Below are 19,685 nucleotides of genomic sequence, written 5' to 3'. Positions count from 1 at the left end.
CTAAAGAGCAGGTTGTATATATAGATATATCTCTATCTATCTATCTATCTATCTATCTATCTATCTATCTATCTATCTATCTATCTATCTATGTATCTATCTATCTATCTCTTCCAGAGCTACATCAATTACTCACTCCTTTCTATTCTTAGGCAGGATAGAGGAACATTCATTCAAAGCATGCCTGAGCTATGGCTCAGGTTCATAAGTGAAGTAATCAACTTTTTAGAAAAGAATTAAGGTGAAACAAGTCAAAACAGGAGTGGAAAAGAAGCAGAGGAAAGACTCCCTGAATTAATTCCATGAGATGAGTAAAGGGAGTATATCAGTGGTACAGAGCAGGACTATGGGGAAACTGTTTTTTTCTGTGAAAAGAGCAATGCCGACAAGGGTTAAAGGCAGCTAACAGCTTAGATACAGAGAAGAATCTATCTTGATACTGTGGATATCAAGCCAGCTTCCACCTCTGGTAAGATCAATGAGCATATTCATTTTCTCTTCCAGCAGGTAGGGACAATTTAGGGACTCAAGGTGCTGGTTTCACTTTATGCATGGCTTTCTGAGTTATAGCAGCAAGGTCTTGAGTGTTTTAAAATAACTACTTTTCCAATCAAATATTGCTAGGAAATGTAACTAAGGAAAGAACAAAGGTGAAAAAGGCAAGAGAGATACACATAAGGATGACACATAGGCTATTCTTAAATATTAAATTTTGGAGAGAATGATGGGACTAATAAAAGAATGGAATGAGCAGTATTGAATACCAGAAAGTAGATTCTGAAAACTCAATAGTCAGGTGATAATTCCATTGCTGTACACCTAGCAAAGGAGAATGGTTAATGCATGCTGAGAGAAAGTTTTACTATGAATGCAGAAGTATCCAAGAATTTAAAGTCCAAGTTTTTCATAGACTCCATAGACTAATATACAATAAAGCCTCAACGTGATTGCCTTGGAATTCTATGCTGCCATCAGAAAGAAGGACATCACCCCATTTGTAAAGAAATGGAAAGACTTGAAAAAATCATATTAAGTGAAGTAAGCCAGACCAAAAGGAACATAGGCTCAATGGTTTCCCTCATTTGTAATAATTAGTACACATTTAGGACTTTCCTAGCAGAGGATTACAATAGCTCAAACCCTGGATACATAAGACTGTATAGGATGGAGCTAAATGAAAGGATCTCCAGTATATGGAAACAAGAGCTTTATCTTGTGTGATTGTTGTTCTTAATGTACTATGTTGTTTTTCTTCTCTCTTGTTGCCCTTTGGTTAATTTCATAGTTATTGTATCTGACTTTGTTACATGGCATATACATTTATTTGTTTATTTGAAGTAGGAAAGGGAAGAGGGAAAACAAGATGACTGGGAGGGGGTTGGAGAGGGAAATGGGGACAAAAACATGAGAAAGGGTATGGTGTGAGAAGTAATGCACCTACTCTCTGGTGAATATAACTGTAACCCCTCTATACATTACAATTAAAAATAAAAAAGGAAAAGAACAAACCATGATTTATTCATAATATCTCAATTCCCTTAAAACTGGTGTACAATAAGCTACCATTCACCTATGGAGAACTTTGATGGTGGATATTATTAAAACAGTAGTTTTATCAGCTACTATCATCTTTTATCATTTAATAATCAGAAAACTCCTAAATAAAATACTAACAAAATAGTTTAAGACTATCCCGTGAAAGAACATTCTACACTACTATAAACAGCATGGATCAACAGGGAGAAGTAAAGAAAGGCAGGTCATTCTTTGAAAAACAATGGTTGGAACCAAATCCAGAGATGTAAGAAAGGAAAGCCATAAGCTTTTGATATTTTTGAAGTGGTATCAAAACTCATCTTGTGTACCAAAAAAATGTCTATAATGCCTTAGAAGCAGGAACCAAGACGTCCCTATCAGAGGAAGACCAGTTTTATTTTTTAGATGGAAGAGCATGCCTATTGCTCCTTAAGTGTGAAAATGGTTTCATATATAATATCCTTCTTATAAGATGGGACTGAGAATATTTATAATTTAATTGCTGTGAAAGTTAAATAAATTGAGATTTGTTTATATATTGAATACAAATTATTTCATAAATGAAAAGATATAAAGTAAAGCTAGCAAAAGAGAGTGGTTAATGCTTGCTGAGGCAAGCATTGGGAATGTAGAAGTCTCTAAGAAATTAGGGTCTAAGTTTTTTCCTGAATTAACACATAATAAATTCACAGCTTGACTTCTAAAAAAAACTCACACGCCTCCTGGATTATTATATGGTACTCTGGCTTAGTACAATATAACGGAATGGATGGGGGGGATGAAAGAATAATGGAATGGGTAACAATGACCATGCTACATTATACTCATAACCTGACTTACAGGATTGGAACATCTTTCAACAATAATAATAAAATTTATGGCTCCATGAGTTTGGCCTAGTAGTAGAGTGCTTGCCTAGCATGCATGAATACCGGGGTTTGAGTCCTCAGTACCACATACAGAGAAAAGCCAGAAGTGGTACTATGGCTCCAGTGGTAGACCTCTAGCCTTGAGGAAAGTCCAAGGACAGTATGCAGGCTGAGTTCAAGCCCCAGGACTGGCAAAAAAAAATTTTTAAGGAAAAAAAATGGAATAAAAGTAACCATTGACATTGCTTTGTGCATACTGAGTATGAATATATAACAGAGAAAATAGGACCTTATGAATAGAAACACAGAAAGAACTAAGAAATAACTCATTGAACATTAATTGGTTCTTCCCTTTATTTAATATGTACAGAGAATTCCCCACCCCCCACAATTCCAAGTAGCTTGTCTCAAGAGGAAGCAACTAATATGCCAATGGAAAGTGACTGCATACAATGAGGCATCACCTTTTGTGGGTTACAGCCTTCTAAGACATTTAGATATATAAAAGGGAAAAAATAATAATCAGTGTGGAGAATTAGACTTAGAGCACTTTAAATTGTTTCTTCCTCACTCAGGTCCCAGGCTTAGGTACACACACTCTCTCTTATGTCTGTCTCAGTAATGGTCCCCCTCTTTAGCCACTCTTCCTTTATATGTTCTCCTCCTTTGTGCACAGATCTATATAGTTCATGGCTCACCACGTGAAGTCAATTAATTTAATTCATTAAATTATCAAGCTCAGCAAAACTGTTATTTCCCATTTTTGTCTTTAGAACACAAAGATCAGCTGGGAAGTGATGCTGCAGTGGTTTAGTTATTTATTTGTGTTATTTCTTGAGATAATCAAGTGCTTCCTTCAAGAATATGAGCCTTAAAGTTTTGTAGCAAAAGACTGCATATTCTCTATTATGTAAATTCCTACTACTTTTCTATGCCTCTTCTTTTAAATGGCTTGCCTAGTCCTGTTGTTTAATTTTATGACTCCGTATTTGTCTTTGATATACTCCTTATGGTGGAACTATCAACCCATATATCTAAATGAGACTTTATTTCCATTTGAAGAGCTTAGAGGAATATAAAATTTAATCTAGCCAAGAAGATATAACTTCTACCTACCAGTCCCCTTCATGTCCTTTTTCAAGCCTTCATTATCTCAGTGAGTAGCCTGAGATGTTTCCTCTATTCACATTTTTTATCCCAGCTGTCAAATAATCCTGTTGGCAGCTCTTCCAGAATGTATCTTAGAATCAGCTATTTCTTGCCATTTATGTTGCAAAAGGCTTGATCTATGTCATCATTATTAATATTTTTTCTGAACTACTGAAAAAGTTGTCCTTTATATGGTCACCAAAATCCACCCTTCACTAAGAAGCCAAAGTGACCTTTCTAAAGCGTAAGATTATAAAAATGCTTCCAATCCAAATGCCTCTGTGCTTTCATTAGTGGAGCTCTTATCTGCCTTGTTGGCATTTGTCACCCCAAGTCACCCCTCATGCATGGCACTGAAGGAAGATTAGTTTCCATTCTGTGTGTAGAGCAAAGAGAAATTGAATATGTTTTTTAGGACTTCTGCATTTTTTTATTCCTTCTGTCTGGAATTCTCTTCCCTACAGCTGCTGAGGGCTAGCACAACTTCTCACCTGAAATGAAAGTTACTAAAGAACTGACCCTTAATATTCTTACCAACCCCAGCTCCCAACCTCTCTCCCTGGACAGACAGTGCCTTTGCCACTTAATCTGAAGTGATGTCCTTTATAAGAATATTGGTGACTGAATGTTGAAAATACAACATTTCCTATTAGTCCATATATTTCTTCTGGAGGAAAATAGGTAATATATAAATTTTATTACTTTAATCAGTGTTGGACTCACAGCAGATGCTCATGATACACATACGTACATACACACACACATTGATTACATGCATATTTACTCTTAAGTAATAGATTTTAAAAATTGATGAGTCATACTTTTAAAGTTTTAGTTTCTGGAATATTATCTACTGAAATATGTTATTCAACACATACTTAATGCCCATTTACAATAAATTGAGCACCATGTTAAAACCTAATGAAAATCCATGAATGAGAGACGATACATGTGATCTTGCTGAGAAGCAAGGGGCTCACAGATGATGGCTATGCAGCCATGAAAAGAAGTTGTACGTTTTAGTATGTGAAAGTCTCAGCAAGGATGTGATATTTCTGAGATGAAAAATAATAGAACAGCCTTCTTAGAAGGCCGTGTGTATGTAGGAACTCAAAGATATTGTTTCTTTTTTAAGTCACTGGTAATAATAGTCACTGTGGTTAAGGTGAATGACAAATCATCAACTCCCACTAGTTCTTTTCCTGAATTTCTTATTGTACTTATACAACTACTAAGAAATTAAGAACACACTTGCAGAATTAGACTTTTCCTTGGGGGCTCATGGAAAACAGTAAACAACCTTCGTAGGATATTTTACTACTTTGAAACCTACCCTAATGTCTGTGTATAATATGAAATGAATTAAACGTGAGTAAATGATTGAATGTATTATAATTGAACTGCGTTAATAATTTATATAATTTAGTGTTTAAAGTAATAGGTATTGAAATAGAAATATTATAAATTAACCATATAAGTCACAGTCCACAGCATGTATTTTCTGACAAAATGTTGAACATATTCAGTAGATGCTTCCACTGTGTGCCCACTCAGTCTTATCTTCTGGGGCTATTATGTTTTGCTTATTTTATTTTTTTAAAAACAGGATGATATTGTATATTTATTTCCTTTCGTCTTCTTTTGATCAAAAATGCTCATGAGATCACCCAAGTTTTATGGAGTTGAAATGTGTTTGGCATTGCTGCAGATTATTAGTTAGTATGGATGGGATACTTTTTGTTTAACCACTCTAGATGTTTAGATGTTCAAATGAATATTTTCCACAATGCAGATATGACAATAATCAATAATTCTTCTATGAGGGTTTTTTTTGGTGGGTCATGGCGTTTGAACTCTGGGCTTGGGTGTTTTCCCTGAGCTCTTCAGCTCAAGGTTACCACCCAACTCCTGAGCCACAGCCCCAACCATTTCCCATTTACTAGTGTTTAATTGGAGATAAGAGTCTCAAGTTCTTTAGTGCCAGGGCTTGCTTTGAACCTCAAGCCTCAGATCTCAGCATCTTGAGTAGCTAACTTTACAGGCACTCTATGAAGTTTTAAGTGGCTTTTGAGGAGCACATGTATGAGTTTTTGTTTGTATGCACCTGGGAATGGAATGCATTTAACTATGTAATGTATAGTAAGGGGGGATTTTCATTCCCACTAACAATGTGTGAGAGTTCCTGTCTTTCTGATTCCTGGAAAGATACAACACTAACTCTCACGTGACTGGTAGGTATCATCCTGTTTTAGGTTACAGTCTGTGATGCCTAAAATCAAGCATCTTTCTATAACTATTACATATTTGGTCATTTTCTCTTGTGGGGTGACTTTTCAATTCTTTGCTCATTTTTAATGGATTGTTTCAGCCTTTGAAAATTATGTATATTTTATGTGACTGCATTTTATATGAATTATGAATTATATTCATATATTTTATACTTGCTATTGTATATTTATAATTTTTATTATTTATTGAATATTCTGTATTGATTTGTTGGCTTGCTGATTTCTATCTTGATGCAGTTATTACAATTTTGCTTTATTAGTCTATTCTTGACCTTCCATTGACAATGATGCATTTGTACATTAATATTTTTATCATGGCGTTAATATTCTTGCTTATAAATGCTTTGCCTTATTCAAAATAGATGCTTGTTTGTGGTGATTGGTAACATGAGGATTTACTTTATGATGAAGTTAATAGAAAAGCCAGTCATTCTTTGCTTTACTAAAAAGGAAATTTTGTCACAAATCAAATGAATGCCTACATAAATATGAATGTCTAGGTTTGATTCTGGACCTTGTATTCCACTGTCTGGACATTTTACGTATCCCTGAACCAATGAAAGTAATCTTCCATATTAGACTATGTTCTAATTTTTGAATCATGAAACTGTAATGTCTCAAGATTAGTTCATTATATTTTCTTTTATACCCATTTGGGTTTTTCCCCTGTAAAGTTTAGAATTAGCCTTTTAGTTAAAACATTTCATACATGTACAATGAGAATTTGCTAATAATGCATTTAGAATTGTTTGAACATCTTTACAACAGCAAGTACTTTGGTCTTTGACCAAAAGATGGCACCTGCTTTTATTACTATCTTCCTCTTTAATTTGCTTAAGAAATCATATGCAACTTGGTGGGATTTTTAATGTGTGTGTGTATATTTGCCATTATGTGAGTTTGAACTCAGGCCTGGACATTGTTCCTTTAGTCTTTTGACTCAAGGCTGGCGCTCTACCAATGGAGCTAAAGCTCTACTTATAGCTTTTGTTGGTTACTTAGCAATAACAGAATTAATAGACTTTCCTGTATAGGGTGATTTTGAGTCTCAGTTCTCAGGTCTTAGTCTCCTGAGTAGCTAAGATTACAGTAATAAAGTCTTTGGTGTCCAGTTAATATGCAATCTTTTGTGTAGTTACTGTATTGATAAAATAGAATTGATAGACTGCTTTTGGATTTCATATTATCCACTTGTATTGAAGATACACCTTGATTGCTGTTGGCATCTGTGATGTTTTAATTTCCGAGCTATCTGTAAATTGGTTAATGCTGGAGTCTTTAATTTTATAATTGCTTTTACATTTAGATATGTCACATGGAGATATCTATCTCCATGAATAATCACTTTAAATTATCTTGGTTAATTAGCTGATATATTTCTATGAAATTATAAAGTAATGTTATATTGAGAGTACAGTTATAATCACAATAAAACTTTAATTCAACTAGAATTTTACCTTGAAACTTTTTTACTTAATTTATTTCTAAAGTATTTAACACTTATTCAAGCTACTCCAAAGCTTTTTAAATATATATTTTTATTGTAATTAATAGAAGGGTTACATTATATTCACCAGATAGAAGGTGCATTATGTCACACACATTGATACCCTTTTTCATGTTTTGGTCCCCATTTCCCTCCCCCTACCTCCGCCCCTCATCTTGTTTTTCCCCTTCCCTATCCTATTTCAAATAACCAAATAAACATACATACACTATAACAGATAACAAGGTAAGATACTGTAACAATATGAGATAACCAAGAGACAGCAAAAGAGATGAGAGATAACATAGTACATTAAAGGACAACAATCACTCATATGGCTTTTGTTTCAGTATCCTGGAGATCCTTTCATTTAACTTCATCCTATACAGCCTTATGTATGGAGTTTTTGCTCTATTGTAAACCTCTGTAGGAGAGCCCAAGGTTTCTCCTGATTAAGACAAATGAGGGAAACCATTGAGCCTATGTTCATTTGAGTCTGGTTTACTTCACTTAATATGATTTTTTCTGTCTTTTCATTTCCTCATAAATGAGCTTGAGTATGAGACGCTTAAATTTAAAGTATATTTACATAAAATAGCGTTTGTTAAAGGGAGGTGAGATGAGTATACATTAAGCTTCTTACAAACATCTGCTTATCACTCTTGACTTATATTGGATATACTGCTTAAGAGAGAAAAGGATATGTGAGGACTCACCTTTCATTGATTTTCTCTATCATGGTGTCTGTGTCAATCACAATTTTCTTGTTTTCTTCCACTAATTTAGCATATACTGTTGAAAGATCTTTATAGTCTTTTATGACATTAGAAAGCTCAGAATCCCACGTTCTTTTCTTGAGGAAAAGAATAAAAGAAGTTTTTAAGCACTCATAAAGGAAAATGAAATAATGAAATTTCTTATATGTATTATATGAGAACAGCATAACCCTGAAGGTGTAGGGAAAGGTCTACTTACTGTAGCATAATAATCATTGAGTGTTTCTAAATAATCCCTTTCAGCTCTATTTTTCTTCCGGAAAAGTTTCTCATATTCTCTTTTCAAATCATCTAGCTAAAAATAGAACGGGGGATAAGTGAATTGGGAAGATTTCCTTTTTTCAGCTTCTAAAATTATCAGTATTGCCTAAAATAATACAAAATATTTTCCCTCCCCCATCTGCTTCCATTCTGGAAACAGGTATAAATTTCTGGTGAAGCAATTACACTACTTGGCATTTACCCAATTGTCCAGAAACAAGGACACAGTAAATCCACTAGCACAACAATGTTCATTGTAGCACTATTTATCATAGCAAAGATATGGAACCAACCCAGATGCCCCTCAGTTGATGAGTGTATCAACAATATGTGGTATTTATACACAATGGAATTCTATGCTGCTCTCAGAAAGAATGACATCGCCCCATTTGTTAGGAAATGGAAAGACTTAGAAAAAATCATAGTAAGTGAAGTAAACCAGACTCAAAGGAACATAGGCTCAATTGTTTCCCTTATTTGTCATAATCAGTAGAAAACTTGGGCTCTTCTAGCAGAGATTTACAATAGAACTAAACCTAGAAACATAAGGCCATATAGTTTGACGCTAAATGAAAGGACCTCCAGGATAAGAAAACAAAAGCCATATAATGAGTGATTGTTGTCCTTAATGTAATATGCTATCTCTCATCTCTCTGGCTGTCCCTTAGTTATCTCATATTTTTACAGTATTTCACTTGTTTATATGATATATTGTATATATGCCTATTTGGTTATTTCAAGTTGGATAGAAAAGGGAGGAAAACAAGATAAGGGGCAGGGGTGGGGGAAGGAAAATGGGGACCAAGACATGAGAAAGGGTATCAATGTATGTGAAGTAATGCACCTTCTATCTGGTGAATATAATGTAACCCTCTATTAATTACAATAAAATATATGAAAAAATAAAATAAATTTTGGGTGAATTATAATAAACTAAATCTAAATCAAGACTAATCTTCAAATAAATACTCATAGTAACATAAAATGCATTTTAACTGTAAAATTTGAAACACAAAAAGCTTTTAATTCTATCTTATTACATTAACAAATTGAAGAGGAAAACTAACATGAATTAAAATAGATGGCAAAAATAACTGATTAAATTCATTATCCACATGTGTTAAAACTTCTCTAAACTAGAATGAACAACTTAGATACAAGGAACTATGCATATATCAATAAATTTCAAAATACTGAATCATATCTCTCATGCCTAAAAAATCTTTAGTTATATGACTATTACCACTGAATGTGTCATTTTTGTGAATGATTACCTAGTAACAATTGGTTTAGAAATCAATATACTTACAAATAATACATCTTCAAACTACATTTTGTTCTGATACTAAGACTTGAACTTAGGGCAATGTATTGTCACTTGAACTTAGGGCAATGTCTTGTTCATGGTAGCTGGTACTGTACCACCTGAAAAATGTCTCTAGTCCTGCTTTTTTGCTGATTCATTGGAGAGAGAGACACAGACAGAGACAGAGACAATCTTGGATTATTCTACCACAGCTGGTTTTAAAACCTCAGATCTCAGTCTCCTAAATAGCTAGGATTACAGATGTGAGTTACCATCAAGTAGAGCTCAACTTTAAATGACATGATTTCCAGAGAAACAAAAGGTCCTATCTAAATCCATAATAAATTATTTTGGTGAAAAGGCTGGTATGAGGATAAGGAGAATAAACAATAGACATTACAATCTGTTTTGAAACATAGTGACAATAAAAGTTTTGTTATTGTAAAATATTTTGGAATAAGTTAAACAAGAAGAAATAACCTATGCAAACTAAACACAGTCATTAAAAGGCCCATATGAACAGGATGGCATGAAAATGAAATTTTTAATAGTAAAGAAAGCCAGTTTTCCCAAAATTAATATAAAAATATGATGAACTGAAGTATCTCATTATGAATTCTACAAAACAAACTTAATGGAAGATAAAAGAATACAAAAACAGCTCTGCACTATCAGGAAATAAAGTTAATGTTGAAAACTTGATACCAAATTCTAAATATCCTAAAATACTACTATGTCAGAGCAGGGTATTTTTGTAATTGTGGTTAAGTAATATCACAGTGGAAAACCAGAGGCTGAAACTGATCTTAAATAGCATGTTCAAGTATTTTATTTAATTCCATAAGGAAGTACATTATGAGAATCTAGTTCTTAGAAGAACACCAGTGAAAACAATACAGTAAAAAATATTTGCAAACTCACTCTATAAACAGTCAGGGAAAATGATCAAAATTGACTGAGTCAGTATTCTAGAGATTGCCAAAAGCCTACTATTAATAATTAGAGGGAGGTTTTTATGATGTTTTGATTTTTCCTATTTTCTATTTCCAACTCTACAGGCACCTTGACAAATGTTAGACTGAATGTGGGTAAAAAAACAACACATGGAAATCAGCTGAAGGAGCAGAGTCCAGGAGAAATATCATTCTCAAACATCTACCATTATTTTGTCATTGTTGTTATGTATGTCTTTCCTCTCAAGGATCTCTATATTGTCTTCACTTATTAGAAATGTTTTTCATGGAAAAAAGACTATGGAAAAAAACTTTATTTCCAGGGAATGATTTTAAAAGATTGTAGACAATTGATTAGCTTTCTGATCATACAAGACAATAGATAATTAGACTTAACAAACTTAACTAGGAAAGCTAGAAAATAGAATCTCTAATGTTTTTGTAAATTCCAACTATTTGGGAATTCAAGAGGTTGTGAATACCTAGGAATGTGTAATACTGAGGGATCTTTCCATGACATAAAAAATCAAAATTACATACTTAGTTTAGGTAAATACAACAAACAGCCTATTATGGAAGTCAGTATGGACTTTCCTTTAAAAATAACTAAAAATAGAACTACCATATGGTCCTAATTCTGGACATATATTCAGAAGAATGTAAGTCAACAGAGATACAAAACTTCTCAACAAAATACTGGCCAACCGTCTACAACAACTCATCAAAAAAATTATACACTATGATCAAACAGAATTCATCACAGGGAGGCAAAGCTGGTTCAACATACGCAAATCAATTAATATAATTCAACACATCAACAGGAGCAAGGACAAAAATCACATGATTGTCTCAATAGATGCAGAAAAGGCATTTGACAAGATCCAACACCCCTTTATGTTAAAAGCTCTGGAGAAACTAGGAATCCATGGAACATTCCTCAATATAGTTTTTTTAAGAAAATAAAAAATAGCCACCTGCTGGAGGCTTACACCTCTAATCCTACCTACTCTGGACTCAGATCTGAGGATCTCTGTTTGAAGCAAGCCAGAACAGGAAAATCCCATTACCCACTAAAGGACAGGAAGAGGCTCTGTGCCTCAAGAGGTAGAATGCTAGCACAAAGAGGCTCGGGGACAGCATCTCAGGCTCTGAATTCAAACCTACAACCAACAAAAAATAATAGTAAAAAGGAAGGAAGGAAGGAAGGAAAAAAATATTTTCATAAATCTCTGGATTGTACAAATTAAGAAAAAGTATTTCTTTTTTTTTTTTTTTTTTTTTTGCGAGTCCTGGGCTTGAGCTCAGGGCCTGAGCACTGTCCTTGGACTTTCTCGAGGCTAGAGCTCTACCACTTCAGCCTCAGCACCACTTATGGCTTTTTTCTATGTATGTGGTACCGAGGAATCGAACCCGGGTCTTCACGCATGCTAGGCAAGCACTTTAACCACTAGGCCAAACTCCCGGCCCCAAGAAAAACTATTTCTTGCTTATATATAAACTCTAAAATGAAAGCAAATATGCTTTGAAATTTTAAAGTATTAGTTAAGTTGTACATTTAGTCAGGACAAATCTTATTTTTCTCTTAAATCAGGAGTTTCAGGTTTATACAAAAATTAATCCATGACACTAATGCACGTGATTGTTTTCAATTCAATCCTTAATATATATGCTCTTTGAAAATGTGGCTTAATAGGTTTTTATAATGAACTAGTTATAGAGAAATTAACATACCTAAAATCAATCATCTTTTTATCTTCCCTGGAAATCATGATAATCTCCCCAAATTTATATAATCTAAAAATATTAGTTACTTAAAAAATGTAGGTACAACTCCTTAGAAGATGTTTTGCTGTGACATTAAAGTATGGGAAATGAGACTTTCCATTTAGAGAAAAGATGAAAAAGTTCAGCAAATAACTTTTCCTCTTTGAAAATACTTATATCAGTAGTGATGTTTTTCCTAGATATTTCAATGGTAAATTTTAACATGATTCACAAACTGAAGTGTTTGGTAACCCTTTTATAAATGTTTTAGTAAGTATGATATATTGCACTAGTGCTTAGAATAGTCTCTGATGAGGAACTAAATAGTTTGGAAGACAATATGTATTCTTTAATATCCTGAAGGTTTAAGTGTATCAGTACCATCTTCACTCCTCCTTATCTAGCTCAACAGGTGCAGGTACCACCATTACCTCTCCCTATTTATCCTCCTTTTCCTTCTTCCCTATCTGTCTTCCTCTCTCCTTTCATTCTTTTCCTTCTTCCCTAGCTCCCTTCCTCTCTCCTTTCCTTCTTTTCTTTCTTTCCTGTCTTTCTGTCTTCTTTCCTTTTATTTCTTCAGTCTGTCTGTTACTTTCTTTTCTTAGTCAATAAGCATTAGCTGAGTCCTTAATATGATACAAATCTTGGGCAAATTTGCAGACGTTTTAAAAAAGACAATATATTCTGTGCCCTTAAAACCTTATAGTCTACAAACACATACATAAATCATAATTAAATGTAGGAATTGGGTCTTTTTGTTTGTTTGTTTTGCTTTCTCCTTTTTGATCCCGGGAATCAAACCCAATTCATCAGGCTTGCTAGGCAAACACTTAGCCACAGAGCTATAGCCCAGCCTTAGATGTCACTGTGATAGTGTGTTTGCTATCTTCTTATCTCCTTCAGATCCATGACTCAGATCTGGCAGGAATAAGCTTCATCTTCAAGACAGATGAATTGCAGTGGCTGATGAAAGTAGTTCCCAACATGAGGTCTTGGCAAACCACTGCTGAGAGGGTCTGAGTGGGCAGGAGTTAGGGAATATGGAATGTCTTGTAAATAGATTTCAGATGGATAACCACTAAGACAGTCAGGTACTCAAGTCAGAAAAACACAGGAGCTACGTCAGTTTGAACCTGAATGATAGAACTCAGAACCTCCTTCTTGCTAGGCCAATCTGAAATCATATTCATCCCAGAGTCCCCTGAAAGGAACACAAACATATCAGTACCTTGATTTCAGTTTTGCCAGTTGAGCCATGCTAAGCCCAGACTTCAAATGGTCAAACACTGAGGTTGAATTCTTAATGGCTATTGTGTTAAACTGCTAAGGCCATTTTATTTTACGCAACAGTAAAAATAAATATTGGCAGAAAAGTGACTAGGCATTAGTTAATTGTTGGAAGAGAAAATGTAGGCCTCCTTAACTCAAAGGGAACATTCAGCATTAAAAACAATCCTCACCGATTTATTTAATCCATTTAAAATGCTGGTAGTTGACTGTGATTCCTTCAGTATTTCACTCACTGCTTCTTCACTTATTTTCATCTCTGCTTGAACACCATCTATTGATTCAGTATAGTGAGTGAATATATGCTTCAATTTATCTATCTCTTTCCTAGGGAAAAAAAACACTTGATTTGATCCACATTGAACAAGAATGACTTAAAATGAATCAATGGAATTTATCCTTAATACTGTTTTCTCCCTCAGTATATTCCAATTCACAAAAAAAGTCCTCTTAGATACAGAATGAACAAGGAAAAAACAATCACAAGTAGTATTTATGTTTCAAAAGGAAAAGAGCTTCGAGAAAATTTAAAGGTTCTGTTTTTTTTTATTGTAATTAGTAAAAGGGTTATATGATATTTGCCAGATAGAAGGTGCATTAATTCACATACATTGATACCTTTTCACATGTCTTGGTACCCGTTACCCTCCCCCCCCACACCCCCCACGCGTCTTGGTTAAAGGTTCTGTTTTTTAAGCAAGCTACCTTTGTATTTTGTTTTTGGAAACATAATATGAACAACTCTGATAAAAAGGAAAAGGCAGAAAGAGAAACAGAGAGACTTAGTTTAATGTAGGTTAAAAAATGAGAAAAGGAAAGTAAACATTTAGTTTATTTTTAATTTTTTTTCTAGTTTATTTTTTTTCCCAGTACTGGGCTTCAGAACTCAGGGCCTGAGCACTGTCTTTGGGCTTTCTCAAGGCTAGAACTCTACCACTTGAGCCACAGCACCACTTCCAGCTTTTTTCTATGTATGTGCTACCAAGGAATCAAACCCCGGTCTTTGTGCATGCTAGGCAAGCACTCTACCACTAGGCCAAACTCGGGCCCCTTTATTTTTATTTTTGTTGTTGGTGGTGTTGTGGCTATATATAAGATTGAACCAAAGGCTTACATCCACAAGGCAGGTGCTCTACCACTTGAATAAACCTCCAGATCTTTTGACACATACTTATTTTTGAGGAAGATTATCAGACTATTTTTTCCTTGGCTAACCTCAGATTGTAATCCTCCTATCTCTGTCTCTTCATTATGGAATAGCAAGGATTATCAGCATGAGCCATGCACACCCATCCTTGGTCCCCCCCTCCCCGGCCTCAAGTCTTTCAGGTTTTGGTAATTTATTGAAGATAAATGTTTCACAGAATTTCTGGTCATGGATTAACCACAATTCAACCACAACCTTCAGATCTCAGCCTCCTAAGCAGCAACAATGACAGGCATGAGCCACTGGCACTTGCCTTGATTGGTTGTTTTTAAACTACCCTTGCCTAGGCTGGGTAGTTTAAGTCTGAGATCTTTTTCCATTAGTTCTTGCTTGCATGGCTGAAATTATGGGCCCAGGCCAATCATGCCTGTCTTTAAAATTACCGTTCTCTTAAGATTTCAGAAAATAATACAGACAACTCCAAGTTATTGGCCGATATTATAAACAAGAGATAAGGAAATTCATTTGAAGTTCACATTTAAGATCATGGATTAATTTTAGAAAACATTTTACTTATTTGGAAACACGTGTCTTTTGATTTTCATATATTGATGATATAAAATAATGAATTTCATTATGACATATGTATACTTTGATCATATTTTTACTTGTGCATTTTCTTCTCATCCTCCTTTCTCTCACTAGAAACTTTCTATTTATCAAATAGTTCTTCCTCTATTATTACATAGTTTTTGTTGTTTATTTAGCACATATGAGAGAAAATACATCTGTATATAATAAAAGCAATGTGGAAGTAAAGTGTGTTAAATAAAGTCACAGAAATTATAACCTACAAATTCACAATAAAATCCATATCAATTGACAACAAATATGTAACTCATAAGTATATAAAATGCCTATTGAGGATATTGAAACAAAAGCCATATAATGAATGATATCCTTAATGTACTATGTTATCTCTCATCTCTTTTGCTGTCTTTGGTTATCTCATATTGTTACAGTGTCTCACTTTGTTATCAGATATATTGGGTATATTTGTATTTGGTTACTTGAAATTGGATAGGGAAGGGTGAAAACCAAGATGGAGGGGTGGGGGAGGGTAATGGGGACCAAGACATGTGAAAGGGTATCAATGTATGTGAATTAATGCACCTTCTATCTGGCAAATATCATGTGGCCCTTTTATTAATTACAATAAAAAATATTTTAAAAAATAAATAAAATGCCTATTGAATTGTGTCAGCTTCTCAAGCACAAACTGATTATATGAGTTAGAATTGACAAAATCTGAGTCACAACCCCACTATAAAAATGAGAACCAAAGAAACAAATGAGCAACAACTGGGTAGAATGTGTATGAAAACATAGCATGACTTCTCAGAATGTGACTTCTAGAAGCCACATAGTCAATGAGAGAAAGGCAATCTCAGCCCTGAAAATTAACTTGTTACATTGGTTCTGTTCAGTCATTTAGGATCAGTCTTTTGACCATGACATCTTTGTACTTTCTGTTTAAAGTGAATTGTAGATGTGTTAGAATTTTATGGAGTATAGTTTAGTTCTGTTACCATCATTTCCTGATGAAATTAATGTTATCAATTTATAGTTTGGGGGGATTTTTTTTGTTGGTTGTAGGATTTGAATTTAGGGCCTGGGTGATATCACTAAGCATTTTCCAATTAATATTAGTGTTCTACCACTTTGAGTCATAGCACCACCTTAAGTTTTCTGGAGGTTAATCAGAGATAAGAATCTTGCATACTTTCCTCCCCTGCTGGTTTTGAACCATGACCCTCAGATCTAAGCCTCTTGAGTAGATAGTATTCTATAAGTGAACCAACAGCACCTGGCTAGAATTTTTTTTCAGATTAAAAAAAATGTGCTATCATGATTATCTTCACTGGTAGCTTAAGTTTCACCAGTCTTCTAAATGTAAACTTGAATAGAGTAAAAAGAATAAAAATGTGAAGAATCATTCTATCCAGGACTTAAAATTATTATAAAAGACAGGGATGAAGGAAGTGTGAAATTGCTAGCATAAGAGATAAACATGTAGATTGGATGGATAGAGAACCCAGAAATAGACCTACACAGTACGTCTGACTAATTATTTTCTTTTGCCAGTCTTGGGGTATGAACTCAGGGCCTGAGCATTCTCTTTGAGTTTTCTCAAGGCTAGAGGTCTACTACTTGAACCACAGTACCACTTCTGGCTTTTTCTGTGTATGTGGTACAGAGGAATCAAATCTGGGTCTTCATGCATGCTAGACAAGCATTCTACTGCTAAGTCCGACTTCCGACCCTATGTCTGACTAATTTTTGACAAAGTTATAAGAGGATACTTGAATAGTCAATTGAAAATACAACTAAACCTTATACTTTATATACAAGTAAAAATAATCAGTATATATCAGTATCATATGTAAAACTGTAAGTTTTGAGAAACAGCAGAAAAACATTATGAATGAAGTGTTAAAACAAGAAATTTTACATATCACCATCACGTTAGATGAAAGAACTGATAAATGGAATTACAGTAAAATCAAAGACATAAGGAAATTATATGACAAACATGATACAAAACCAAAATATTACAAGCTTGATTAAAAAATAGTGTATTTTCAATACAGCGAGGGTTTGGGTTCCCTATACTCAATAATAAGACATTTCTAACTTCTTCAGTTAGAAAAATGGGAGAAATTAAATTGTGGCTTAAGTGGCTGAGCACTAGCCTTAAGCAAAATTGCCCAGGCCCTGAGTTCAAGGCCCAGGATGGACACATTAAAAATAAATGTCACAAAAGGAAGATGGCGCTAAGACAATAGGGACGCTGCCTAGCTCTCTCTCACAAAAAGAGAGAACCAGGGAGTCCCACGAGCCAATTATCTTAAGAAATCCACAACAACAAACTAAAAAAGCAATGGAGAAGGACTCAAACTGGAAAAGAAATCCAGATAAAGCTCACATCCAACTTTCTCAAAGAATTCAGAATGCGAGGACCCCTCCCCCACCCCTCACCGCCAGTCCCAAGCCTCGAAAAGCAGCGGCGGAGGGCGCCAGGCCTGGCAGCCCGACCGCTGCAGAAACCAGCACAGGACCGGGAGAGCGAGCCACAGAAGCAGCAGAACCCAGACACAGAACCAGAACAGCAAGCAGCGGAACCCAGACACTGAACACAGGTGGCGGAGGGGACCCGAGGGGAGTGAAAGACTCCCCACCACCGTGGAACACCCGCAGACGGAACGCAGAGGCATGAGTAATACAGCGGGTCCCCAAACACATAGGGAAAGCAGAGCTGTGCCAAACAATATAACTTAACTCAGACCCCTCCACCCTGCCGGACAAAGACTGTCAGGAGCAGGGAGGCAAGGAAGTTAGAATCCTGTCCCTTCCCTCAACAGCCCCCTCCCTCAGGCCATTGACTGGAGATTGACAGGCGGGCTACCTAAGACCCAGCACCCCACCAAGGGAGGCGGGGCTGTCCCAACTCCAATCCGCCCAATGGGCTCAACCCCCAGCCTTCTGGCTGGAGACTGACAAGCGGGCAGACCCTAAGACTCAGCACCTCACCAGGGGAGGCAGAGCTGACCCAGCTCCCACCCACCCACCAGTCTCCTCTCCCAGGCCACTGGATCTGGAGAGTGGAGGGCGCTGGGACCCTGCCTTACAACAGCGGGTAGGGTGTGCCGGGAAAATAGGAGCCAGCATCTGCTCGCCCCCCTCAGTTCTTGAGTGGGGCATCCTCCAGCTCGGAATCCTGAGCAAGACAACACCGAGGGACCCCCCACAGTCACAGACTCTCCGACAAAGCAGTGGAAACACAGCAGGGATCTGAAGGGCCGACCAGCAGCCAAGCTCCCCTTCTGAGAATCAGAAAGGCAAGGCTCCACCCTTAGAGCCCACGTCCTCAGCTGGGCCCCGCCCCTGGGAACAGAGCAGCCTCCTGCTGGTCCTGCTGGGAGCCCCTGGAAACTCTCAAACCCCAGACCCTTGGCTGGGGGCCGCCCTTGGAAGCAGCACAGGAAAACGTCTGCCCAGCACACTCAGGCTGAAGCTCGCAGATCCACCCCATGGTCCACTGTGAGGCCACTGGTTGGGCTAAGAGCTAGTCGTGCAGCAACACGTAAGTTTTATTCTAATACTTTCCAAACTTTGTACTCAAATACGCTACCTACTTACCAACTTACGTCAGTTATCCTTACGCTATACCTTTTCTTCATTACTATAATAATCTTATACTCCTACATTAATCCTCTTGTACCTCCCCTGACCTCTCTCATTCTATTTTTCTATCTCTGGACCTCTGTTCCTCTTTCAACCCCTATAATGCACGGATCAATACTTGATGGCTGTTGAGAAATACTGTTTATCTAGGTGTTTAATTATTCTCTAGGCTCAGAGGGACTTAAAGACAATAGAGATTGGATTGAGAGGCTTATTGTTTTGGGTATAAATCGCTTATCAGTGGTCGTATTAGACTGGTCTGTAAGTGCACAAAAAGAAAGAGTGATAACACCAATCAAAACTTGTGAACATCTAGTGTCTGCCAGCTACAGAGGTCTAGGTTGGTTATATCTGAAAAACTAGAATCGTGTTTAGTATTAATCTTGCTCCCATTTTCAAATGGGCAGAACAAGAAACTCAAGAAAAATGTCAAATCAAGAAACAACATCCCCCACCCAATGTAAACAGCAATGGAACAGTCACTGGCAAACCTAGAGGAGAGTCTTCCAAGTGCTATACAAATGCAATTGATAAACATCATTAATGAAAAATGTGAGAATATAAGGAAAGAGATAAGGGAGGAAGCCATAGCTAAACAAGAGGAAACCATAAACAAGG

General features: G+C 35.9%; 1 protein-coding gene across 1 annotated transcript in view; it reads right to left on the bottom strand.

Moving 5' to 3' along the window:
• Ccdc178 (coiled-coil domain containing 178) overlaps positions 1-19,685 on the bottom strand; it is a 287,520-nt gene that overhangs the window by 211,353 nt on the left and 56,482 nt on the right. The window contains exons 11-13 of the mRNA XM_090353276.1: positions 13,849-14,002; positions 8,304-8,399; positions 8,045-8,181 (exon numbers count right to left, since the gene is read on the bottom strand). Of these exons, the coding sequence (XP_090209402.1) occupies positions 8,045-8,181; positions 8,304-8,399; positions 13,849-14,002 (387 nt within the window). The remainder of the gene's footprint in view (positions 1-8,044; positions 8,182-8,303; positions 8,400-13,848; positions 14,003-19,685) is intronic.

The sequence above is a fragment of the Megascapheus bottae genome, chromosome 19 (genome assembly GCF_031878675.1).
Source record: "Megascapheus bottae isolate mThoBot1 chromosome 19, mThoBot2.hap1, whole genome shotgun sequence".
Classification (NCBI taxonomy): domain Eukaryota; kingdom Metazoa; phylum Chordata; class Mammalia; order Rodentia; family Geomyidae; genus Megascapheus; species Megascapheus bottae.
This window is presented reverse-complemented; position numbering and strand designations above follow the sequence as displayed.